The sequence below is a fragment of the Stegostoma tigrinum genome, chromosome 6 (genome assembly GCF_030684315.1).
Source record: "Stegostoma tigrinum isolate sSteTig4 chromosome 6, sSteTig4.hap1, whole genome shotgun sequence".
In the NCBI taxonomy this organism is placed as follows: domain Eukaryota; kingdom Metazoa; phylum Chordata; class Chondrichthyes; order Orectolobiformes; family Stegostomatidae; genus Stegostoma; species Stegostoma tigrinum.
In genome coordinates, this window is record NC_081359.1 from 48098925 (window position 1) to 48126753 (window position 27829).

General features: G+C 39.8%; 1 protein-coding gene and 1 long non-coding RNA gene across 3 annotated transcripts; one reads left to right on the forward strand and one right to left on the reverse strand.

Annotated features, from left to right (window-relative positions):
- Positions 1–771: 771 nt before the first annotated feature.
- Positions 772–19572, reverse strand: med17 (mediator complex subunit 17). 2 transcript variants are annotated; one of them, XM_048532241.2, is made up of 12 exons: positions 19239–19572; positions 18273–18439; positions 16997–17207; positions 15693–15829; positions 13992–14076; positions 10192–10344; positions 8491–8621; positions 7147–7331; positions 4497–4634; positions 3185–3302; positions 2448–2607; positions 772–1857 (listed from the first exon to the last, which is right to left on the reverse strand). In XM_048532241.2, the coding sequence occupies exons 1-12, from the start codon at positions 19471–19473 to the stop codon at positions 1649–1651; spliced, it is 1929 nt and encodes a 642-aa protein (XP_048388198.1). In that variant the 5' UTR covers positions 19474–19572; the 3' UTR covers positions 772–1648. The 2 variants fall into 2 exon arrangements, with proteins under 2 accessions (XP_048388198.1, XP_059502525.1); XM_059646542.1 differs by having other exon boundaries at positions 19193–19539.
- LOC132209766 (uncharacterized) lies at positions 19245–26787 on the forward strand. Its single transcript, XR_009445843.1, has 2 exons — positions 19245–19685; positions 21302–26787. It is a non-coding gene; the product is annotated as an uncharacterized LOC132209766 (long non-coding RNA).
- Positions 26788–27829: the final 1042 nt, after the last annotated feature.

The following is a 27829-nucleotide window of genomic DNA, read 5'->3' on the forward strand; positions in this document are numbered from 1 at the left end:
AAAACAAAACTTTTCACTGTACTTGGGTACCTGTGACAATAATAAATCAAAATCGATGATCTGGAGGTTTTGACCAATTGTAACATTTCCATGTTTGCAGATGATACAAAAGATTGCTGGAAATCAGGTTTGGAGATAATGCAAAGGGAATTTCGACAGAGTACAGGTAGTTTTCCTAGAACGCGATAGTTGCGCTCCTGTGTGATCACGGGCTACAGAAGGAAATTGAGTTAAAGGGAAATCGCCATACCTGTATAGCAGAAAGTTCGTGTTATCCAGACAGTGTCCACTATTTATCAATCACGTTACAACTAATTCATGTTAATGAAACATGCATTATAGCAGAACTACCTGTATTGGGGGAAGAGCATGGCAGTTGGATTATAATGTGGGAAAATGTGAGGAAGTTTCCACAGGCTCTGGAACATTGAGGTAGATGAAATCAGCCATGATGTAGAATGCCATGATGTGGAATGGCTCAAGAGGCTGAATGGTCCACTGTTCTTGCGTACAAATGAATAAGGTTTTCTACTTTCTAGTAATAGAATGTAAAAGGTAGGCACACTTTCCCCCAGTAGCCTTATTTTACTCAATGCAGCATCTAAAATATATTCAAGGCTTTATATAACTGTGTACTGATACTGCCTGTACAGAATATTTAGTCTGTTGGAAGTAAACTGTCAGAGTGAAGAAGTTGAAAACGTGAATTTTATCAAAACAGAACAAGAGAGTGGTAAGACAAGTGGGTCAGGAGCCTGTTTATTTTGTCAGAGCACTTTGCCCAAGCTCTTTAATCTTCTTGGTAGAGGCATCCCATTTCAGAGTCTGAATTTAGCCACAGGACTTGTTTAGCACCTATTCACAACATCAACACAACCTCCCTGTGTGACAACATTGAATTTCAAGAATTCCCTAATTGAAAAAAAATTGAAGTTTGACTTTCCCTGATAACTGGTATATTGAATACTGTTGTCATGATTAGATTAGATTAGATTTTAGATTCCCTACAGCGTAGAAACAGGCCCTTCCGCCCAAAAAGTCCACACTGCCCCTTGAAGCATCCCAACCAGACCCATCCCCCTATAACCCACACACCCCTGCACACTACGGGCAATTTAGCATGGCCAATCCACCAGCGTGCACATCTTTGGGCTGTGCGAGGAAACTGGAGCACCTGGAGGAAACCCACGCAGACATTGGGAGAATGTGCAAACTCCACACAGGCAGTTGCCCAAGGCTGGAACCAAACCTGGGTCCCTGGAGCTGTGAGGCTGCAGTGCCAACCACTAAGCCACCGTGGAGATATTTATTAAATACTTTAGTCTCCAGGCACTGATTCAGGATATTTTTGAATTAACATGAGAAACTATAATTGAGGCATTTTATTTATAGACAATAAGAAACTTTCATGCAAAAGTAAAAAATTGTAAATTATATCACAGTAAGTTAGCATTTAATTGCCAGTTATGGACAATATTAGTAAAACTATCAAAAAATTTACTATTTGTATTTCTTGATAAAAGCATTTTGTTTACTGTACCAAATGTCTTTTCTAAGTTTTAATTTATATCTATCACTCAGCATTCAGTGAATTGTCTGGAGCAAGTTCTTTTATATGCAAAAGGGTGCTGATTCATATAAAAGCCAATTATGGGCAAGGAGCAAGAGCTGCCATTAAGAGTTCCATTTTATAAACAAAGTTACGTCCTTCCATCTTATTCCACAGTACTTCTTTGTGTGGCCCACGAAGGTGATTCCATTTGTTGTCTTGCATCACGTCACTCTTGGGAAGGTCTTTGCACTGACTTCTTGGAAACTGGACCACCACTTTACAACCACTTTCAGGTCCGTTTCGTACTGTAACAAAAAGTAAAGCAATGATTACTTGTAAATTCCCATGTTTGTAAGTAGTCAGAATTAGGGCCATTTTAAAATGTTGCTTATTTACCAACAACTGAATTATCTTACTACACAGAGAACAAATCTTTAGCTGGTATGTTATTACAGTTGTGAAATGTTGAAATGCAATTACAAATAGTCATTTGGTATTACAGAACTTAGAGTCATAGAGTGGAGTACAACTTCAGTATCAAAACAAAAACTTCTCAAAGCTATTTGTCTTGCATTCACACATCAAGATAATTTTCAGCAATAATCAATTACTTATTTGAAGTAATTTTAAAACCTGTGATAACAAATATGACATTGCAACATTGGAACAAGAGTGTCTAATCTATTATTACACTCCCAGTGACCAGTTATTGACGATCAGCCATGGCAATGCTCGTCTTCTCCTAACTGCCATTGTGCATATGAAAGTAAAAAATTAGGACAAGAATACACTGAGTTTTACACAACGTACACAATTCTCAGAGAAATGCAGATTGGCAGGGAAAAGAAGTTGATATACCATTCAATGTGTAGGATCATTATTATGATACGCTCACCTGATATTGAATACTCGCCATTGGGTGAAGCCACAGTTACTGCTGAAGCATTTCCAATGCTCTCCACTGGACCTAGGCCCACATGGTTGCTAAAGCTTAACAGATGCCAACCCATTACTTTGGCCAACTGCTGCACTGCATGTACCTGATGCTGCGACATCTGTTAGACACCAAAAGAAGAGAACCATGTATCATAGAAGACTAAACCCAGAGATCGTATTTGTATTTACAAATACAACAAAACATACTACAGGTACTAGACTCTACGAAACCTCTATTTAAAAAGGCAGCAAGTCAATGCTTTAAAATTCAGAAACTGCAGTAAATGCACTAAAATTGACATTAGAGTCATGATCCCAGGCCATTTCACCAAAGACTACATAGAACTTGATACTGCCAGTGCATCATACATTCCCAGCTCTCAGAATGATGGAACAGGGATTTAGCATAAAAACTGTCCATTTTGGGTGAAGTACTTTTAACTGCTGTGGAATTAAGGACTATGCAGTTAAGCTACTATACGATATAGAAAATATTTCCCATCTTCAACAAAAATCGGAAATGCGTTTTGGTCAGCATAAAACACATTGCTAAACAAATTAGCATCTTTGAAAGAGCAGAATATTTTAAAATAACAATTTAAAGCAGTAATTTATTCCATTTACCATGGCATGTATATTTAAGGCTCTGCTAGTGTTTAATAGATTCCTATCACATTGTTTCCTTCATCTAGATACCTGGGATAGCAGGAAGTCTTGCAATTCCTGTTCCTGGTGGGAAAGTGTAATTACTCGCCCATCTCTATGCACCACCTTAATCTGTTCAACGCCAATGTTCAACTGTAGCTGAATTGATCTGAAGAGTTGAAGGGGCAAAACAAACACACCAAAATGAAAATGCCATATTTAGTGGATATCTATAGCATCCATGTATAATGTACCCCAATGAAAATTTTTCTTGCCAGAAGCAACATTTTAAAACTACAGTGAAAGGGGATGAACGATGAATTGGTTTCCACCAAAACATTACAGAAAGAAATTAAAATGTGACAGAGAAGGAGAGGGTTAAATGAAAGAATATCCCTAATATTCACGACATAAAGTAACAATTTATTTATTTAACCTTAACAGTGAACAAATTAGCAGAATTACCAACAAACCGAACAATTCTCCCTTACCTACTAACTATTCCTTAACTAAACTAAATTCTACTGTTCCAGTAAACACAAGTTCAGTTACATAAACCCAACAAATAAGAAAATAAATTAAAACTTCTACTCTGAAAGTCTACATTCCTTTCTTCTGCTGTTCTCAAGTCGTCATAAATGCCTTTCTTTCACTGATCCAGCTGTCAGGGATGTTTTCTCTGTGAAATCTTCTGTAAGGATGCCTAGCTAGAAGTGCCGTGGTACCTTTTATGGATAGATGATGCTTTCTCAGAGAGTTGAGATTTCATGTGAGAACTAGATGCTTATTTCACAGATGACAGTTCACTCTCACCCCGATTTTCAAAAAGCCTCTCCTTGTACACCTTGGATGACATATCAATTTTCTTACAATAGCACTGGTCCAAGGTTGAATCATTGAGTGCTTAATTTAAATTAGGTGACTAATTCCAGCTAGTTGCCAAAACAAGCTTAAGGTTTCCAGTCACACAGCCAACTGATACATGTTTCAATTTCAGTACTGCCTGTACATCTTCAGCCAAAAACAGACACATTTTTTCCCCATATATAAATCTCTAAGCTTAGAAAAGGGGTTTACCTGTTAAAGGAACCACACACACTTCTCCTGTACCATTTTGTTTTAAACAAATTCTAGCTTCCTGCCTTCCAATTCATAATTAATTTACACAACTTTATAACAGATGGGAACAGTTAGATCTTGAGGATTGATCAAATACTTGGAAATAGCACATATATCAACTTTAATGTGTGGATCCTTATACAAATTGTTAAAACAAAAATTTACAAAAACATAAATGCAGGGAACGCTGGTTTGAAAAATGCAGAGTAACGTTTAACATTCCATCTAAGTCATCCATACTCACTTGCAAATCTGCTCATAGCCTTGAGAGGTTATTAAGACTTTGACACTAGATTCATACACATCATTAATGTTTGACCAATGAGCTTGTATCTGTGGGTCCTCAATACGACTTGCCAAGCTGTCAATTGTCCAGGCAGTTCTAAAATTAAAAGCATAGACATTTTCTTGAACCTTTAACAGTCAGTTACAAAGAATATCAGCCATAATCAAATAGCAGAGCAGACTCAACATGTCATATGGCCTAATTCTGCTCTTATACGTTATGGCCTAATATTGTAGAATGGCTCCTTGTGATTTGTCTACTTGGAACTTGGTGAAGAGGTCTTGGATATTTTCTGTAAATTAAAGTTACTATATAAGTGCAAAGTTTGAAAGATCCATTAAGAATATTAAAGTTTCCTATACACACATCCTGAATTTTTATGATTTATAGTGAACAACTGTTATTTCACCTACATCTGAAAAATTATTTTTATCTTTGAGATCTAACTTTAAACTTTACTCGGGTGTTATGGTTGATCTCATTTGTACAATTTAACCTAAAGAATACATTAAGGTGATTTCTACCGAAATATTTCAAATATTTGTAAGAATAACGAGGTTGTGATAGTAGGGGACTTTAATTATTCAAACATTGATTTGGACTGCCATAGCGGTAAAGGTATGGATGTTGAAGAATTTGTTCAAGAACGTGTCCAAGAAATTATTCCTCAATTAACACACAAATGTTCCTACTAGAGAAGGAGCAAACCTTGATCTTCTCTTGGAAAATAAAGCTGGACAAGTGACTGAAGTGTTAGTAGGGAACACCTTGGGACTAGTAATCATAATACTATCATATTAAAACATTTATGGAAGACATAACCTTTTCCATAAAAGTTAAAGCTCTTAATTGGAGTAAGGCCAATTGTAAGGGTATAAACAGGAACATTCAGAAGTTGATTGGAGTAGACTGTTTACAGGTAAAGGGATGACTGACAAGTGGGAAGCTTTTAAAAATATCATGGAGAGCTCAGAGGCATCGGTTTCCTGTTAGAGCAAATGGTAAAGCTGGTAAGCTTAAATCATTTTAGATACAGACACCTGGGATCCAATGAATCTCTTGAAGAGTAAAGGTTAAAGATGTCCAAAAAAGATTAGACAAATACATCATGAGCAACTGAGCAAACAGGGAGAGAGTAGATCAATGAGGTCCTCTTTGTGTTGAACATCAAGAGATGGGGGAGATAGTTTCTTAAAAAAAAAGTACCAGTTTTTGCTATTGAGAAAGCAACGGAAGCTAGAAAACTCAAGGAAATAAATAGATGGTTTGAAAATGATTCACATTACAGAAGAGGAAGTGCTGGAGGTCTTAGAAAACAAAGGCAGATAAATCGCCAGGACCTGATAAGAGATTATTCCAGGAAGTTAGGGAGGAAATTATGGGGCCCCTAGCTGGAATATCTGTATCATCTATAAACAATGGTAAAGTACCGGAGGACTAGTGGTAGGCTAATGTTTGGCAATTATCTAAGAAAGACTTTAGAGAGAGGTCAAAAACTATAGGCCTGAGTCTGACATTGGTGGTAAGTTGTTGGAGGTGTTTCGAAAAGATAGGATTTACACGCATTGAGGAGGGTGAGGGAAGAGTTGTTTTTTAGATTGGATGCAGAGAACCAGCAGAGCGCAACGAGTATCAGTATTGGGCCCACTTTTGTTTGTCTTTTATATAAACGATTTGGATAGGGGGCATGATTAGCAAGTTTATTGATGAAACCAAAACAGAAGGTACATTGGATTGTGAAGAAGGTTATCCAAGATTACAAAGAGATCTTGATCAGTCAGAACGATGGGCTGAGCAGTGCTAAATGGAGTTTATTTTGGATAAATGTGACATATTTCTCTTGGTAATACAAACAAGTACAGGACTTATTCTATTAATGGTACGGCCTTGGGTGGTGTTGTAGAACAGACAGACAGGGGTTCAGGTACATAACTCTTTGAAATTTGTGTCAAAGGTCAATGGTTGAATGCAAGAGCAGGGACATCTTGTTGAGGTACAGGACATTGATGAGTACGCTGCAATACTGGTCACCCTGTTTTAGGAAGATTATTATTGAACTGGAGGGGTTTTGGAAAAGATACATCAGGATATTGCCAGGAATGGAGGGTTTCAGACAAAGGTAGACCAGAAAACTGGAACTGTTTTCCCCCCACTGGAGCATAGGTGTTGAGAGGTGACTATATTCAAGTATAGAAAATCATGAGGGAAGGAGAACGTATAAGATGAATGACAAGGGTCATTTCTCTAGGGTAGTGGAGTTCAAAACTAAGGGACATAGTTTTATGGAGTCAGATTTAAAAAGGACGAGACAACTTTTTTATATAGTTGCATATTTGTGCAATGAACTGCCATACAGTTAAAAAGTTTAAAAGACATCTAGATAAGTTCATATACAGGAAAGGGTTGGGAGGAATATGGGCCAAACGCAGGCAGGTGGGACTAGTTCACTTTGGGAACATGGCTGATGTAGACTGGTTGGACTAAAGGGTCTGTTTCCATACTGTATGGCTATAATTATATGTTATCGCAAAATTTCCAGATCCTGCTGTTTACCAAGGATGCCGATAATATTGGTTTGCTACCCGCACGCTGCTCCAGCGTTGCTTACCTACGTCTCAAAAAGATATGTTTAGCCTGCTTGATTATCTTCTCCAGTAACCCTTCATTCTGCTGTAAAGCACTGATCTCGCCTTTGTCATATGCCTGAGGTCCTGCTAACCTCATTCTTTTCAGCCCAAAAGGTGCGGTTGCTGGGTGAGGCATTGCTGAAGAATTCAAAGTTTGTTTATGGAACTAAAAGAAAAAAGAATAAAAAAATTTTCAATGGTAACTTCTAGTGTTGCACATGTATTTTCAAGACCAATGAGAATCTTTCAGATCAAATACAGTTTGAAACAAAAACAGAAGAGGGCTAAGGAGAGGAATTGACCGGGGGGGGGGGGGGGGGGGGGGGGGGGGGAGAGAGAGAGAGAAGAATGCAGAGGGGCCAAAAAGGACCAAGAATTCAGATCAACGTTGGATACTGGTGGATGGGGAGGAGAAATATGTCCAATTGTGGAGAATGCTTTGGATGGGAAGTATAATTGACGGTTACTAAAACAGGGACACTTAAGTGTTTAGACATAGCAGGAACAGCAGATGCTGGAGAATCTGAGCTAACAAGGTGTAGAGCTAGACGAATAGAGCAGGCCAAAGCTGCATCAGAGGAGCAGGAAGTCTGATGTTTCGGGCCCAAACCCTTCTTCAGAAAAATATATATACTTAAGTGGCTTGTGGGACATAAATGTAGTGAAGTGGTGGACTGAAAGATTAAAGTTCACTCATCTAAGATTAAAAAGTTGGGTGTCAAAGTTATGCGTGGATGTTGCAAGTTGGGGAGGGAATAAGCATAAGTCCTTAACTTTGAACAAGAATGTATTTAGGGGCCTGAAATTGGATTACCAATAATACAGTCGATTCTGATCTCTACGTTCACCCGACTGCAAAATATCGTTTTGACAGCCATTTTCCATTTCATCCTACTATGTTAACAGTGCTTGAAGTGGAGACAAGGCTGCAATCTTCAGAATCCACCATAGTAATACCCAGGATTCATAACGCACAAGGCAATGGATCAAACCTATTCCCTGCTGTTAGCATTCTCACTCATAGAAAGGCATTTCCAGAACTCAATATTCCAGCAGAACCAAGTACTTTGTTGGAATAAACCTTTCAACCATAACTATGAACAGTTCTTAACCCTGTCATTCTTTAAGATCCTATTCAAACCTCTTTCACAAAGCACTGTGTCATTCCATTGATATCCAATACTTCCGTTCAAATGTTAATTCTTGCCTGATTATACTTTGCAAAGCACCACAGGATGCATATCAACTTGAAAGGTGGATGCACCACAGTTGATGCTCACAACACTGATAAGAAATAGTTAAAGGTTTTCAAAGTTCTTCAGTACCTCTCTAATTAATTGGTGAAGATTATGTTCCAGCACATATAGATGGTCGTCAGACCTTTGCTTCTCAGCAGATATCTTCTGTGCTTTTTTATCATTCACGAAGTGGCACAAAGAAATCGATAACTGCAAACCTGAAACATATCAAGACATGAACTGATAATTTATACAGTACTCAAATGAGGCTAATACTATAAATCTGCTACAACTTTATTACCCAGTCATCTTTTAGTAGTTAGAGCACAAAATAAATAACTTGGCTCAAAGGTACTAAAGACTAGAGAAAGACTAACACTGCTTTGATCATATTCTACAAGAAGATTATAACTATGATGAAAATTAATAACATCTTTGATGACTTAAAAATAATTTGTAAGTATTAACAATTTAAAAGTACAAGAACTGCAGAAGAATTTATGTTCTACAATTTGTGAAATATCCATGCAGAAGGGATTGCTTGCTCAATGATAAACCATAGGACCACAAGACAGAGGAGCAGAAGTAGGCCATTTGGCCCATCAGGTTTTCTCTGTTGTACAATGAGATTATGGCTGATCTGAATCTTCTTATCTGACCATTTCAAGCAGGGAAGCCTGGCAAATTTGAGAACCTTCAAAACACTATAAGACCATAAGACACAGGAGTGGAAGTAAGGCAATTCGGCCCATCAAGTCCACCCCGGCCATTTAAATCATGGCTGATGGGTATTTCAACTCCACTTCCCTGCACTCTCCCCGTAGCCCTCGATTCCTTGTGAGGTCAAGAATTTATCGATCCCTGTCTTGAAGGCATCCAACGACCCGGCCTCCACTGCACTCCGTGGCAATGAATTCCACAAGCCCACCACTCTCTGGCTGAAGAAATGTCGTCTCACTTGTGTTTTAAAATTTACCCCCTCTAATTTTAAGGCTGTGCCTACAAATTGTGAAGATTCTGATCATTCTTAAAATATCTTGCCTAATGCTCCCATGAACAAGTTTCAAAAATTTGAGTTTTTTTTTCTGATTATAAAATGATTTATAAAACAGTAAAAATTCTGCATAATGCCTTAAACAGTTACACGATTCACAATCTTCAAAAATCAAGATGGTTTATACAGCTCCAAACCTTTTCAAGGAAGGAGAGCTTTGTGTACAAGGTTATACATGTGCTCTCTATGTATACCATGTCTAGTTCAGCAACTGCTATCAGATTTTGCTACTGCAATCTGATTTGTTTTCACTTAGAAGTTTCTAATGAGTCATCACATGGAAAACTTAAGTAAGAAAATTCTGAAAAAGAAAAATCAATTGTGTGAATGGAACACGCTGATCAACTCAAGCCAACAATGTAGAAGTTACTGCAATTCCAGAAAGCTAAATTCAACTAATAACAAAAATGATAAATTATTTGGAAAAATATTAGCTGAAAAGAAACTTCAAAACAGACTGAATAATACATAAATGTAAAACTATTTGAAGACAAGTTAGCTGAAAATAAATGTTATAATGGTCCAAAGTCTTGTATTTTTGTTGCAAATAAAATCATAAAAATAATTCATAGTACGTGGCACCGAAAACAAATACAACAAAAAGAATGCAACATTCCTTACCTGGAATCAGGTCTGAGGAAGGGTCACTAAACCCAAAACCAAATCTAATTTCTCTCCACAGATGCAGCCAGAACTGCTCAACTTTTTCAGCAATTTCCATTTTTATTCCTTACCTGGAAATGGTTGAGAGATGATCTGATTTTTCACCACAATGTGAGGTATCTGTGATTTAATCTGTACTGCTTCACGTGACAACTGTGCAAAGATTTCTTTACACAAAAGAACATTCTGTGCAGCTTCTAGCTTTGTCTGCCAGTGTGCTGTACCTGAAAATGATTCATAGTTTTAACAACAGTTTGTCAAAATATTTGTTATAAGGTTCAATCATTATCAAAATGCTCTCTGAAGGTCACAATTATCTGAGTTCAGCTTGATCCTTCACTTCATTATAAATATGCGAAGTACTTTTCCCTCCCCAAATTACAACTGAATAATCATGCTAATTTAAAGAAAGAGGGAGAGAATATTATTACTCGCTGCAATGGGATTCTCAGTGAACATCAACCACAGATATTTGGAAAGGAGGACCATTGTCTAAAGCATGCACAAAACATTATCTGTCCCCATCCATAGGCAAGCCCACATCTAGATGTGCTTCTAACAATGACTCACCTTGTACTGTCAGATAATAACTGCATGTAGCCTGTTGTTTTGAACAGAATCTCAGACGATATACTTGGCATCACAGACATCTGCCAATATCTGACCATGTTAGATAGTTCCTTGAAATGTTTTTGTAGCACATCATGTTTTTTCTAATAGATGAAACCAAGCATACTACGGCAATAAATAACTAACAATGCTGGTTGGTGCGCACAACTGTCTATAATTATAGGATACTAAATTGTCAAGAATCAAGCCAACAGATAATCAAATGCAGATGTGTACCATCTACGGCAAGCATGCCTGTAACCAGCACAGAACTGACATATTGATTAGATTAGATTGCCTACAGTGTGGAAACAGGTCCTTCGGCCCAACAAGTCCACACAGCCCCTTGAAGCATCTCTTCCAGACCCATCCTGCTGTAACCCACACACCCCTGAACACTCCGGGCAATTTAGCATGGCCGATCCACCTAGCCTGCACATCTTTGGACTGTGGGAGGAAACCGGAGCACCCAGAGGAAACCCATGGGGAGAATGTGCAAACTCCACACAGACAGTCGTCCAAGGCTGGAATTGAACCCGGGTCCCTGGTGCTGTGAGGCTGCAGTGCTAACCATTGAGCCACTGTGCTGCCCCGTGGTCACTTGTGGCCTCAGAATTGATTTTGCCTCCTTGTAGGCATGTTGGCCTACATAAAATGACACACGCACTCTTTCACAGCGTGAGTTTAATATCACCTGTGTGTTTCGCAGTAATCAAAAATAGCTGGATTACTGTTAATGCCTGTAGAAATGTATCTGCCTCTCCTTTCTGAAATTTTTAGCCTGCTACTTCCTTAAGAAGCTAACTGGTGAAATGACGTGGAGTTTACAAATTTATAAATTTGCTTTTTAGGGATCAGACATTGTAAGTTAAATTGCTCTAGCTTTTCATTAGAACTAATCTGCAACAGTGCACAAATGTCAGACAGGCAATGCTGGATATTTCACAAATAGCTCAGTGTATGCCAAAACTGTCTCTGGTTTTGATTTAGAAACAGGGAATGAAAGAAACAGGACTAGAAACTCAAAAGTCTCAGTCTTACCTCTCGTAGGCTTTGTTTGTGAAAAACTGAAATTGGGAGCTACTGCAAAATGATAAATCAGAATACTTACACTCAATTTTAGTATTAAGCTTGGATATATGGTAGCTTCAAACGAAGATTACCAATTAATACTTCAGGTTAATGTAGTCTGTTAGTTATTTCTTAGAATTATTTTAAAGCGCATTCAAAAACACACTAATTAGAACTTGTCATTAAAGTCCAAGCTTACATCATCAGCACAGGTACAGGAAAAGTCTTTGTTTTAGCTTTAAAACAAGTGCGGCATAAGAACTTTACTGGACATTGAGCTTGCTGTGCTTGAGTGAGCAGAATTGGACTGAGGGCATAGAAGATACATGATTGGATGAATGTTTTTGAAGGTTCTGTTTATGAAACATCTACTCCATCTACTTCTACATGGACGTTATTGAGGGTTTGGAAGGTGCTAAGGATCTGTGATGAAGTTCTGCAGTGCATCTCAAAGATACACTACCTAGTGCTGCCAATGAGCTTTGGTGGAGGAGGGAGTGGATGCTTGTGGATGTGATGCCAATCAAGCAGACTGCTTTGTCCTGGATGGCGTCAAGCTTGAGGTGTCACAGCCACATTTATCCAGACAAGTGGGATGCATTCCATCACACTTCTGATATGCGACTTGTAGATGGTGGGCAGGATTTCGGGAAATCATACTGCAAGTCACTTGCTGCAATATTCCTAGCCTCTGACCTGCACTTGTAGCCACTACGTTTATATAAAACAGGTCCAGTTAATTTTCTGATCAACGGTAACTCCCAAGATGCTGATATTGGGGCATTTATAGTGATAGTAACACTAGCAAATGTCACTTACTGGATACGGTCATACCTGTCATTTGTGTGGCACGAGTATTACTTGCAACTTGTCAACCCAGGCCTGGACCCTATTCAGAGCTTGTTACATTTGAACATGGCTTGCTTCAGTATCAGGAGTCAATGATGGCGCAGAACATGTTCATTAATGCTTGTGCAATTCCCACTTCTGGCTTATGATGCAGAGAAAGTCACTGATCAAGCAACTTAAGATGATTGTGCCTAAGATACTACCCTGAGGAACTCCTGCAGAGATGTTCTGGAGCTAATGTAACTGATGTCCAACAGTCACGACCATCCTCCTTTGTGCCATGTATGATTTCAATCAGTGGTGCATTTGCCCTCTGACCCCCACTGGTTCCAAGTGTGCTACAGCTTCTTGATGCCACACCGTCAAATACAGCCTTGATACCGAAGTTTGTCACTCTCACCTCACTTCTGGAATTCAGCATTTTTGTGCTTGTTTGAACCGAGGCTCTAACAAAGTCACGAGATGAATGGCCTTGCAGAACCCAGACTGGATGTCAGTGAGCAAGTGCTGCTTAATAGCATTGTTGAGGGTACCTACCATCACATTATTGACAATCAAGAGTAAACTGATGGGCAGTTATTGGTCAGGTTAGATTTATCCTGTTTTTTGTGTAGAGGACCTATAAGCGTGATTTTCTATATTGTTGGATGGATGCTACCGTTGTATTGAATGGAACAGTTTGGCTAGGAGAGCATCAAGTTCTGCAGTACTATTGCCAGCATGTTGCCTGGGCCCATAGCCTTTGCAGTATCCAGTGCCTTCAACCATTTCTTGAAATCATGTTGGAGTGAATCAAATTGGATTAAGATTGGCATCTATAATGTTGGGAACCACTTGAGGAGGCTAAGATGGATCATCCACTTCACACACTTGGCTGAAGTATACCGCAAATGCTTCAGCCTTATCTTTTGCACTAAAATGTTGGGCTCTTCCATCATTGAAGACAGCGATATTTTTGGAGCCTCTTCCACCAAGTTGTTGTCTAACTGTCCACCACCACTCACAATGGATGCAGACCTTGGATCTGATCCGATCTGATGGTTCTTGGATCCCTTAGCTCTGTCTGTCACTCGCTGCTTGTGCTGTTTGGCATACAAGTAGTCCTGGTGGGTAGCTTCATCAGCGTGACACCTCAGTTTTAGGTATGCCTGGTACTGCTCCAGGCATTCCATTAATACTTTTCTATAAGCATTCAGGAGCTCTACCAATCACAATCATTGACATTTGGCAGTATATAACTAAATTTCCTAATATTCATTATAAATAGCTTGAAATCAACCATCAAACACCACATAAGTAAGGAGTAATCTTAAACAATTTTTGATTCTGAAATCCCACATACCTGAATTGGGTTTTTGTATAGGTCGTCTAAACAGGTTGACTGTCCCAAGATCTCCGATGTCATGAGCCTGCTTCTGAATAGAAACCTTAAAGAAAATAACTATAAATCACTGTATAGTAAGCTGGAAGGAATATGACATTGTAAATACTATAAACAGGTTGTCATGGAAAAATTATTAGCATAATTCAACATTTAACACAATTTTCATACCTGAAAACTAGAAACCATCTTACAGTATGTTTTTAAGAAAATGCAATCCTGAAGGTTTTAATTTAGTGAACATCCCCCATTATTAGTGACATTAAAAATAAGTTAGCCAAGTGAGACAAAACGAAGTCACCTAAACAGAGATTACGTTCATAATAAGCATTTCAGGTTTACCCTAAGAACACATCTACGGTATTTCAGAAGAACACAAATGATAATATATTGACACCAATGTGTAACCTTAAGTTTGCTGGGATAGCCAAAATGAGTTCTGGGGTTCAAATCTCAGATGACTGCAGGTATAGTCAACAATAATGCAGTGACGAGAATAGGTTCTGCAAGAAAAAAAAAGTTAACTCTAGGCAGGCTGGAGGAGGTTAGTGATAGTGAGGGGAAATAGATTTCGATTTGATGGGAAAAGATTTGAAAAATGAAAAGGTGAGAATTTTAAATTAAAGCTATGCTGGTTTAAGAACCAATGCTGGATATCAAGAACAGAGCTGAGTGTATGAATTAACACATCAATAGCAAAAACGTATACAAATTCAAGTTCAAGAGTGGTTTTCCAAGAGAAAAATGAAGTAATCCAGTTTACAGCTTGACTAAGTCCTTCAGCAGGAAATGAGCTAAAGTATTGTTGAGATGAGCAATGTTAGTGAAGTGGAAGTCTTTGTAATGGTGAGGAGGGCCAGAAGCTCAGTTCTGCATAGGAACATAGGACATAAGAACATGGGATTAAGAGTACGAGTAGGTCATTTGACAGCAGAATTTGTTGTCTGAACCTACCCAATATAAATTAAGTAAATCAGCAAAGCATCAGGCAGCTGGATTATGCAGCACATTGTAGGCTTCAATGTAAACTGGGGTCCTCAAGGAAGCACACCTCATAGGCCATTCAGGAAGTCTCTGGCAGTGCAGCAACCCTCAGCAAAATGTAACACGGCCATAAAGCACCACCTGTGCCCAAATGGCAATGACACACAGGAGTAGAAGAAGTCCATTCAGTTTACATCTGCTCTGCCATTCAATGAAATGATGGCTGATTTGATAATCCTCAATCCCATGTTCCTGCCTTTTCCCCATAACCACTGAATCCCTACAGATTAAAAATCTGTCCATCTCAGCCTTGAAAAACGAACTTAGTGGCCCAGCCTCAATAGTCCTCTGTGGTAAAGAATTCTCCAGCAGCACAACCCTCAGAAGAAATTACTCGTCATCTCTGTTTTAAACATGTGACCCCTGACTCCAAGGTTATGCATTTTGGTCCCAACTTTTCCCGCAAAGGGGACAAAACTTCCTGAATCTATCCTATCAAATCCTTTAAGAATCTTGTATGTTTCATTAAAGTTGCCTCTCATTCTTCAATGAAGACAGGAACAAGCTACTAACCCCTCCTCAACACAGTCCCCCCCATCCATGCCTGGCACCAGCTAGTCTTCAGAATATTTAATAGGAGAAAATTGCAGTTCAACCAGGACTAGATTTTGTATTTACCTTAATATATGCCGATCCCTCCAGATCACTAGGAATCAATATATCAAGGGGACAATAATCATCTGGAATTTTCTTATCTGGATCCAGATCTGTATTCTTTAGTACTTCAAATGTGCCATGGTGAGGAAAGAGGGAGCCTTTGCAAAAAAAACCTCAGTTAATGAAGAATTTTTCACTATTATTCAAAGGCTTACTAATTCAACTTATTTTAGAAAACTAAGAAATAACTAATATGCATTACAGGAACATTATACTTCCTTAGTATTTGTAATTTATGATTTATCTTTAAGATATATTCTGCAAAGCTGTTTTTGCATTTTATATTGAATACTAGCTGGCTGGATGGGGAATTAATTACAATTTTTGCATAGTGTTAATAACACAAAATAGAGTGATTATCCATAATGTAAAATGGTTGCCGTACATGTGCAGACACAGATGTAGGAAGCTTCTGCCTAATTCTGTGCAGTGATGTTTCAATGAGCAAATGTCATGCTGGTGAGTTGTGTGGGAAGTTAAGGTGGAAGCTGGGTCCTGATGATGATGGTAGCAGGGGTAATAAACTGAATTGGGAGCAGAGGGTAGGGGTTAGGATGGGTGGTGCCAGTGGCTGTGGTGGTAGTGGATGGGGTCTCCTTTTTGCCTGGGATGAACAGGAAGGCTGGGGCAAGATTGAGATGCTGCAGGGAACGCGGAAAAAAGAGATGGAGGCTGTTAAACTGGTGGAAGGAAAGGAATACTGCAAAGAAGGAATCAACTTCAAAATATAAAGAAAGTCTGTATTTTGTCATACAGGGGCTTGATTTTACATTCTGCATAACATCATTACAATTGCCTCCTGTCACTTGAGAATAACATCAGTTTTGTTTTTTCCTTTTGCCACTTAATCTCATTGGGTAGTTTTTCAGAAATTTCACACAATGCAAATTAGGAGAGCGCTCTGCAGGACATCATGTACCTCATGCATGAAATGAACTATTCAATGACTTAATAAGCAAGTGCTTTTTGACACAGTTGGATCATGTGATGGTACCATGAAGCCTGGTTAGCACAGTCCACTGGATGGCTGTTTTGTGATGCAGCGTCGTGCCAACAGCAATAGGTTCAACTCCTGCATTAATTGAATTTTACCATGAATGTCCCACCTTTTAAGCTCACCTCAGGTGGCTCTTTAGGTTGATTTGTTCGTAGAATTATTGCACATTTTGTATGTGAGAATTTGAAGAAAAGACAAATACTTTCTGTACAGAATAGATAAAAAAACAAGCACTCAAAAATTACTCATGCACTGAAATTTTACCTACCTGCACTTCTATAGCTCAAGTCTCCAAGGATCTTGTCGCCCACTTTCCTCAGTTTCCAGTGCTGTCGTACTCTGAGCAGCTCTGAATTGAAGTCTCTTTGACGTTTTTGCTCTTGATTTTCAGCTACAGATTTATTTAATCTTTCTGCTCCTTTCAAGAGGATTTGAGCAGCTCCTGCTAGAGATTTCTTTTTCCCACACAGTTGCAAACCCTGAAGGAAAACAGCAAAATAGGACAAAAGATGAGGATGAAGTAATTATGCATTAAGTAGAAATAACTCATGCTGGAACGTCCCTTTAAGAGACATACACCCTTCAAAACCAGACTTTTCATGACATTTTAAATATTTATACATACAACTCTAACCAGACTGATTGAGAATAAAAGTACTGGGAACCAGATGATTTTAGAATGGAAGAATATAAAAAAATGAAAAGATAAGTGCTGCAGCCATTTGGTATATTTGGCAGCATCTGTGGGAAGATATACAGTTATTGTTTTGAATCCATCATGATTGAAATTGAGCATTAAAATAGGGGAATTTTGCTAAAACTATACAAGACACTGGTCAGCTGGAATACCGTGAACATTTTTAGGACATTTATGTAACAGAAATATACTGGCATTTGAGGTAGTCCAGAGAAGGTTCAGTCCTTGCATATCCTGTAAAAATTAGTTGAGTAGATTAGGCCTGTACAAATCAGAATATAGATGAATGACAGGTGACCTTATTAAAACATACAAGATTCTCAGGAGGCTTAACAGGCTAGATACGAAAAGGTTTCTTCCCTTTGTGGGACAACCAAGGATCGAAGTACATAATTACAGAATAAGTGGTAGCACATGGAGGAGTTTCTTCCCCCAGAGGTTAGTGAATCTGTGGATTTTGTTTTACTGCAGAGGGCTGTTGAGGCTGTGTCAAGGCTGAGACAGATTTTTAATCGGTAAGGGAATCAACAGTCAAAGGAAAAAGCGGGAAAGTAGAGTTGAAGATTATCAGAACAGTCATAATCTCATTGAGTGGCTGAGCAGACTCAATGGGTTGTATCTGTGATGTTGTTTACTTGCTCGCCGAGCTGGCTTGTTCTCATTAAGATGTTTCATCACCATGTTAGGTGACATCATCAGTGGAGCCTCCGATGAAGCTTTGATGGGTTTGAATCTGTTCCTACGTCTTATGGTAGAATGACTCTTTTTCAGAGCAGAAAATTTATAAAGAATTCAGAGACACAGATGGTACTGGAGTAAGAAATAATAAATGATTCAACATACATACCTGTTTTGATGGGGGTGGGTCCTGAGAGACAGGGTCCAAGGCCATGTATTTCTTTTCCTTGAGGACATTAAGTACATCATAAAGTACACACATCTCTGTCAGTGTGCTTCTCAGGTTATTCCTAACGGTATCCCAAGGCCACAAGGAGGGCTGGAACTTTAGTATCGCTAGATGCCACAAGAGTATAAATATTAATGGAAAAACAACTTGCAGTTATATCATATATTTCACTATCCTTGGTTGTCCCAAATGTTGTTTACAAAGGAAGCACATACAAAGTGCCCAAACTGCTGTCATACAGGAAACACTGAAGCCAATTTTTACACATATGGTTCCACAAAAATAAACTAGTACTGCTTTTGATCAGCGTTAAATATTGGCCCAGAAACAGTACATTCCTTCACTTTCCAAGTATTGTCAAGTTATTTTACATCTACCTGAAGGGGTTGAGGTTGTATTTTTTGTGTAATGACACAACCAAATATGGTACCTGTGACAGTACAGCACTCCCACAGTACTGAACTGAAATATCATAAAGCCTGATAAAATATGTGGTGGTCTCTCACCACGGGTTAGAGATAATATTGAGTGAGTCAAAAATCAACACCTAAGTCAAAGAGAGGAGAGCGAGAAGTTGGTCTAAGTCAGTGTCACAGCCACGCAGCCTTTTGCCAATCTCCTTCGCTCATCCATACCCACAGAATGATGACCTACTACATCCACTAATTAACGCTTAGGTCAAATGTAAATCTTCATCCCACTCATTCCAAATGTAGCAAGTCCGATTTAACTCTTATCACCAAAAGTACAATATTTACTCTAAACGATTCACTGTCTTGCTTTGTAGAAATATTGCATTTTCAAAGTGACATAAACAGCCCATTCTACAATTGAGGCGAAGAGACTGCAGACAAACGTACAGAGAAAGCTGGCGGACAGCCTGCCATTCTCGCAGTCCGTATTCACCTTCCTCGTCGTCGCTGTCCTGCTGCCGTTGCGCCCACTCCTCCCCAGACCCCGCCTCCTGCTCCTCTCCTTCCGAGTCGCTGCGGTTGAAGTCGATCTTCTGAGCCAACTTGGCCAAATTCTCGGACATGGACAACGGTTGAACATAGGCCTCAGTCCCATCCAGAGCCACCTCCTGAACCTGATTCTCACAGGCCGCCTCGATACTGATAGTAACAGGCAGACCAGCCGCCATTTCCGCAGCGCGACCGAACACAACAACAGGCAAAGGAGGAGCCCGGACGTATAAGTAAAAAGCAAGAACTTGGGCCCAGCCACCTGCAATACTGCGCACGCGTAATGCCCCGCCCCATGACGTCCCTCCCTCCTGGTAATGAGTTGAGGATTTGTTAGGCTGGGTGATACTAAGTAGTTTATGTTTGAGATTCGTTGTCACGTTGACTTTGGGTAAGTTGTTTTGGAAGTGTTGTGAATAAGCCAATGTATGAACAAGAATAATACCAAGAGATATATATATATATATAACGTCAGTGAGGCGCAGGTGCAGAACTGTGCGTAAAATTATTTTCTGGTCTTCAAGTTCTTCAGGTAGAAGTGTGAACGGACACTTTCGGCAGGCATTATTTAACCAAAGTCTCAATTCTCTTAAGGTAGAATCCAGAAAAACAGGTCTTCAGTGAGTATTTTGAAAATGTCCTGATGTTATTTAGCATTACAAGGCAGGGCCAAGTTGTTAGCATAGGCAAAGAGTCCCTACGTTAGTAAGGACCCCATTACACCCGTCATCTTTCCCTGCAACCTTAGGAGGTGCTAGCATCTGCCCTTACACCTCTCAAGGCTTAAGACAAACATACCAAATCCGACAGGAGTTCACCTTTACACCCTCCAACCTAGTCTACTCTATCTGTTGTTCCTGATGTGGCCTCCTCTATATCTGTGAGATCAAGCGGAGACTCTAATCGATCTGCGGAGCATCTGCGTTCTATACTCTATAATCAACGACAGTTTCCGGTTGCCAATCATTTTAATTCCCCCTCCCACTCACTTGGTGTCATGCCCATCCTGGGCCTTCTCCAAAATCACAATGACGCCACGCGCAAATTGAGGAGCAACACCTCATATTCCACCTTGGGAACCTACAGCTCGATGGCCTTAACATAGGATTTACCTGTTTGAAAATCTTCCCATCCCCCGACCTCATCCCACGTCCTCTCATCCGTGCCTCCTTGACCATACACTACCTGTCCATCTTCTTTCCCACCTACCTTCCCCAGCCCCACCCTCCTCTACTTATTTGTGAGGTTCCCAGTCCTGACCTGAAACATCGACTTTCATGCTCATTTGATCTGCCTGGCCTGCTGCGCTCATTCAGCTCTGCACTGTATTGACTTTGTAGGGATAGTATATTTTAAAACTGGATCAAAATAAGAAAGACCTTTGTAAAACTGAAAGTGTGATGGCAATTTTGAAAATTGTGTGATCTGATACCCATGGTGGGCATTGTAAACAACTGCTTGATTAAGCAGTAATTGAAATTCACTTTCCAGATGATGTAAAGTGGAGGATATACAATGATGCATCTCTTGTTGACAACAAGACATATTGATTGGTCTGTGGACTATGGACATTTGTCAGCGGCAGAGACCATTTGCTTGCCAAGATCTGGGTGACTGGTACCCAGGTGGCTGAGTAGTTCAGTGATGAAAACAAATTACAGGGAAGAAAAAGAAGTACACACATCTCCCAGCCCAGAAGCTGAATAGATTTAGAGACATTTTCAAAGTCAATTGGTCATTCTATATTTCTTCAACCAGTGAAAGCACGTACTGAACAACAAGCAGTTTAGCCAGCCAAAGAAGAATCATGTTGACATCAGAACCGGGAAGCAAACACCACTGAATTGACTTTACAGCTTTTTTACCGTTGCCAATAATATATTTTCAATATATGTGTCAGTGAATGTGCAAAAAGGGGAGCTTATAGGAAGATTAGTTTTCGTAGCGTTAGATATGAACTAGCCACAAAACGACATGACCCACTATCGCTCGTATCCTTATATACAGATGAGGAAGGACACCACTTTGATTGGGACAACACATCCATCCTAGGACAAGACAAACAGAGACACGCACGAGAATTCCTAGAAGCATGGCATTCCAACTGGAACTCCATCAACAAACACATTGATTTGGAGCCAATCTACCATCCTCTGAGAAAAAGAACAGGAATGACATCACCAATGCAGGAAATGACATCACCAACCCAAGGAAACCTAAACAGATAAATAGAAAGCGGGACATAACACCAGCGCTTCATCGGAGGCTCACTGATGACGTTACCTAGAATGGTGACGAAACGTCTGAAAACTAACCTTCCAGCTCAGCGAGCAAACTCACATCCAGAACCTTAACCTGAGCTACAAATCTTCTCAAAACTCGCTAATACCAATGGTTTATATCTATTTACCTGCAATTATAGCATAATGAAATCAATAAAAACTATCGTTCAGTACAGAAACCTGGTCAATTCTGTATTTTCTATCAACTTTGGGGTGAAAATCAGGTAAATTGGAATAATGTGCATACTTTAAAAACATTAGCATTTGGTACTACTCTGGGAGTACCAGGACTCAATTTATGGTGCGCTACCCCAGTAGATCATAACACTTTGTACGAAGGAGATCATCAGTATACATGTTGAAGAGATTGGTAAAAGGACTAGCTCCTGTCAGACCCCATATGTGAATGGTTAATTAAATTTCCAGTGTGAACTTGGAACTATCAGTTGCCTAGGAAACGTAGTGAACGCGAACACGCCGATTCCACAGGAGGAAATACAGCTAATGTGACTTAAACTAAATGTACATGAATGCAGCTACTGACTGTGAATAAAGCAATTCTACATCAGTGAGCCCAGGAATAAGAATTAAACTGACCTCTACATAATGGAATTCAGCGAATGTGAATTAAACAACGCTAAATCAGGGGGTTCCGAGGAAGGGTCACCGGACCCGAAACGTTAACTGTTTTCTCCTCCACAGATACTGCCAGACCTGCTGAGCTTTTCCAGCAACTTTTAATTTTGTTCTAAATCAGGGAGCCCTGTTTTAAAAAGACAGATTGCCTACAAGTTTTAGGCCAAATTATGTTAAACATTTTGAAAATTTGTGAGCTTCAGTCAATGTCACTAAAATCATTGAAGAGGTTCATTTTGAGATTATTCACTTGCTCGATGAGCTGGCTTGTTTTCATTTAGATGTTTTGTCACCATGCTAGGTAACATCATCGGTTAAGCCTCTGATGATTCCACTCTGCTTGGAATTTAATACTGTCAGGTCCGTTATAGTGAGTAGTGTCATTTCCGGTTTTGTTCTGTATGGGTTTGTATATGAGGTCCAATTCTATGTGTTTGTTGGCAACACCCACAACCTGAGTTACAAATCTTTGCTAAAACCTTAAAGAGGTTCATTTTATCCATTATGTCAATGCTGGCAATTTACAAGACCAATTGAGCTGCTTTTTACTTTCTCGTCCTCCTGTTTTCTGTTAAGATGTTGTCCAAAATTGTTTTGTAAAGCTGGATTATATCTGTCTCCACTGATCAGTGCATTCCAGATCCTAACCAATGGCTGAACATCATCTTTAGTTCTATTGCCGTTGTGTTATATTTAAGAGCACTTGGGTATCTCAGGGAGAGGAATGGATGTTGGAAGTTCTGGGAAATAGGGAGGATGGAAAAAGAGGTGGGAGAGTGTCATTGCTAGTCAGGGCGAGTATAACAGCTACTGAAAGGCAGTTCGAGAATGATATGTCTACAGAGTCAGTTTGGGTTGAGGTCAGGAACAAGAAAGAAGCAGTCACTTTGTTGGGGTTTTCTTACAGACCCCCTAATAGTTGCAGAGAAGTAGAGGAGCAGATTGGGAGGCAGATATTGGAAAGGTGCAGAAGTCACAGGGTTGTAGTCATGGGCGACTTCAACTTTCCAAATGTTGATTGGATTTTAGTTGTAATAGTTTAGAGGGAGCAGATTTTGTCCAGTGCGTTCAGGAAGGATTCTTGACACAGTGTTTAGTTAGACCAACACAAGGAGAGGTCACTTTGGATTTGGTACTTGGCAACGAACCAGGCCAAGTGTTAAATCTGTTGGTAGGAGAGCATTTGGCGGTAGTGATCATAACTGTTTCTTTCACAATAGTCATGGATAAGGATAGGTACGGATGGCAAGGTAAAGTTTATAATTGGGGGAAGGGTAATTACAATTCAGTTGGGCAAGAACTGGGTAACATTAATTGGGAACAGATGCTGTCAAGGAAGAGCACCACACAAATGTGGAGATTGTTTAAAGAATGCATACCACATGTGCTCGATATTTTTGTCCCTAGCAGGCAGAGAAGATGCGGTCGAGTGTGGGAGCCATGGTTCATGAGAGAGATTGAACAACTGGTTACAAGGAAGAAGGAGGCTTATGTAAGGTTTAGAAAAAGAGGAACGGAAAAGGTTCTGGAGGGTTACAAGTTAGTCAGGAAGGAGCTGAAGAAAGGGATTTGGAGAGCTTTAGGGGGACATGAGAAAACCTTGGCGGATAGGATCAAGGAAAACTCCAAGGCTTTTTACATGTATGTGCAGAATAAGAGAATGACTCAAGAAATGGTAGGGCCAGTCAAGGATTGTAAAGAGAACGTGTGCACAGGGCCTAAAGAGATAGGAGAGATATTTAATGAATACTTTTCATTGGTATTCACAATTGAGAAGGACCTAGTTGTAGAGGAGGACGTTGTGAAACAGGAAGGTAGGCTAGAGGAGGTTGATGTTAGTAAAGAAGATGTGAAGGAATTCTGAGGAAGTTGAAGATAGATAAGAACCCCAGGCCTGATGGGATTTATCCAAGGATTCTATGGGAAGCGAGGAACGAGATTGCAGGGCCTTTGGCAATGATTTTGTCGTCCTCACTGTCCACGGGTATTGTGCTGGACGATTGGAAAGAGGCAAACGTCGTTCCCTTGTTCAAAAAAGGGAACAGGGATAACCTTGGGAATTACAGACCAGTTAGTCTTACGTCAGTGGTGGGCAAGTTATTGGAAAGGGCTGAGAGACAGGATTTATGATCACTTGGAAAGGCACAGTTTGATTCGTGATAGCATGGATTTGTGAGAGGTAGATCATGCCTCATAAACCTTACTGAATTCTTTGAAGAGGTGACCAAACACGTGGATGAAGATGGAGCAGTGGATACATGGATTTAAGTAAGGTGTTTGATAAGGTTCCCCATGGTAGGCTCATGCAGAAGGATAGGAGGCATGGGATAGGGGGAAATGTGGCAGATTGGATTCAGAATTGGCTGACCCTTAGAAGACAAAGGGTGGTAGTGGACGGAAAATATTCATTGTGGTGGTCAGTTACAAGTGGTGTACCACAAGGATACGTTCTGGGTCCTCTTCTATTTGTGATTTTTGTAAATGATTTGGATGAAGGACTGGAAGGGTGGATTAGCAAGATCACGAACAATACAGGAGACAATACAGTAGACTACAGGAAAACAACACATATGGACCAAATACTGAACTACAGGAGCAACCATCCCAACACCCACAAACGAAGCTGCATTAGAACATTATTCCAACAAGCCACCACACACTGCAGCACAGAGGAACTATGAAGAGCGGAAGAAAATCACCTATACAGCGTATTCAAAAAGAACGGGTACCCAATGAACACAGTCCGCCGATTTCTCAGGAACAAACCCAAACAAACAGACAAAACGGGCCCAGAAACCATAACCACTCTCCCCTACATCAAAAACATTTCCGAAATGACTGCCAGACTACTCGGACCTCTTGGCATCAGGGTAGCCCACAAACCCACCAACACACTAAAACAGCAGCTAATGAACTTAAAATACCCTATACAGACTACAAGCAAAATGAACGTCATCTACAAAATACCTTGCAAGAACTGTGACAAACACTACAATGGACAAACAGGCAGAAAGCTAGCCACCAGGATACATGAACATCAACTAGCCACAAAACGACATGACCCACTATCACTAGTATCCTTACATTACAGATGAGGAAGGACACCACTTTGATTGGGACAACACATCCATCCTAGGACAAGCCAAACAGAGACACGCACGAGAATTCCTAGAAGCATGGCATTCCAATCGGAACTCCATCAACAAACACATTGGCTCCAAATCAATCTACCATCCTCTGAGAAAAAGAACAGGAAATGACATCACCAAACCCAAGGAAACCTAAACAGATAAATAGAAAGTGGGACATAACACCAACGCTTCATCGGAGGCTCACTGATGATGTTACCTAGAATGTTGACGAAACGTCTGAAAACTAACCTTCCAGCTCAGCAAGCAAACTCACATCCAGAAAATCAACCTGAGCTACAAATCTTCTCAAAACTTGGTGCAGGTAGTTTTTATGAGGGGACATAGCTTTAAAGTGAATGGAGGTAAATATCGGGGATACGTCAGAGGTAGGTTCTTTACTGAGAGTGGTAGGGGCATGGAATGCTTTGCTGGAGAGGGTATTGGACTCGGCTTCAGTAGGGGCATTTAAATGGCTATTAGATCGGCATATGGATGATGGTATAAGGTGGGGGTGGAGGTTAGATAGACATTAGGTTTAGGGTAAAAGTTCGGCACAACATCGTGGGCCAAAAGGCCATGTTCTATGTTAAGGGCGAGGGTGGTGAGAGAGCATGTAGTACTTACGCACTTGTAACTTCCGTTTTGGGGGTGGCATTTTATAAACCTCACTATTTTCATAGATCCAGGTCTGTTTTGACACAGGATGTGGTTCACTGTACCTTGGCACTTATGCAATTATCAAACTACTAGAAAACAAAAGTGAAAGGGGAGACATGAGTGAAGCTTGAACAAAAATTGCTCAAAATACCTCACAAAAAGTTAAGCATAGCTCAGACATATGCAGGAAAAAAATAAGGTATGAGAGTACTAGTTCATCCAGATTTAAGGGGGTCGGGTTGCATGGAGAACATCCGAGAAGGGATTGTATGAAAACCATCCCAGTGGAGATTGTATTTACAGACACTTGAAAGATTAACATTGCACCTGCTCAACTGTACCCTTACCAGTGCTGCAATAATCATTCTATCTATTTGATTTCTGAAGAAGGGTCTCAGCCCAAAACATCAGCTTTCCTGCTTCTCTGATCCTACTTGGCCTGCTGTGTTCATCCAGCTCTACACCTTGTTATCTGAAAAAAGAAAACCTACTTTCATATCTTTGGAAGAAAATAAAAAAGGGATGTTCACATTTGATGGACCATGAGGTTAGAAGCCATGAAGGGATGCTCTTCAAATGAGGACATCTGTGACAGTCCTGGAAACAATAGTTGACTGTATAATAATATAACTAAATCCCACAGGAAAATGAGAGAATGTTTCATAGTGTTGACATAAGGCCTCTGCAAGTCAGGGGTCAGTTCGCCACTAACAATAGCTTCACCACTGTATTGACCTTTCTTGCTGGCAAATTTGTAAACAAAGACAAATAAATACTTGCAGTTCAAGCTAGCATCACCAATACTTTTATTGTCTCGAGTAACTCAAAAGTTCTGTGTTTTACATAATTATAAGAAACTGCTTATAGGGTAACATTAACTTAAACATTACCCATACACAATGAACTAGCCAGATTCAATTCATTGGGTTGCAGTCTTCTGACCACTCAGGTTATACTTTTCACGATGGTTGGTCTCTAAAGCTGTTGCTCCTTCCATTAGTGTTATTGTTTTACATGCCTCCTTACTCTCCTCTGACAGTTGCAATAGCATAACTTGATAACTCACAAATAAGAAGCAGAATACACCTGCTATACGTTGTACTCAAGGTCAGGCAAATCAGACAGACACTTGCCCTGAAAACATTGTTTCTGTTCAAGGCTGGCCCTTGGTAGTTATTCACTAACGAAGCAATGTCTATAACCTCATTGTCAGCAGATTTTTCTTTATCTCATTAATTTTATGTTTCAGGTGAGTTCACACAGCTGCAGGTAAGTAGCTGAATATCTCCTACTTGTTCAAGGAGCTCAGAGACCTGGGTTCAAGCCTTAGCTGCTCCAGAAGTGTGTAATAGCATCTATGAACAGGTTGATTAGGAAAATATCCTCAGTCGTTCATCAATGCCATCATGACTCACTAAGATCTAGGTTACAGTCATCAGTTGATTTAGTAATAATGTTAGGTTAGCTTAAACAAAAAATTGCTCGAAGTACCTCACAAAAAGTTAAGCAGAATTGAACAGATTACAAGCGGAAAGAGCAAAGTAAGCAGAGGAATTGAGATGGAGTATGAAGTGGGTGTTGGAGGTATAGTGTTGGAAGAAGTAGTCAGCATTGTGCCAAATTCAAAATTATGATGGTGCACTTTGGGATGGCGTTCAGATTTTTTTTTGTTTTGATTTATTATTGTCACATGTACCTAGGTACAGTTAAAAGTTTTGTTTTGTGTACAGTACAGGGAGATCATTACCATACAAAGATCATAGGGTGATGGAATCAAGCAAGGAATACAAAATTACAGCTGCAAAGAAGTTGCGCAAAATGCGAGATCA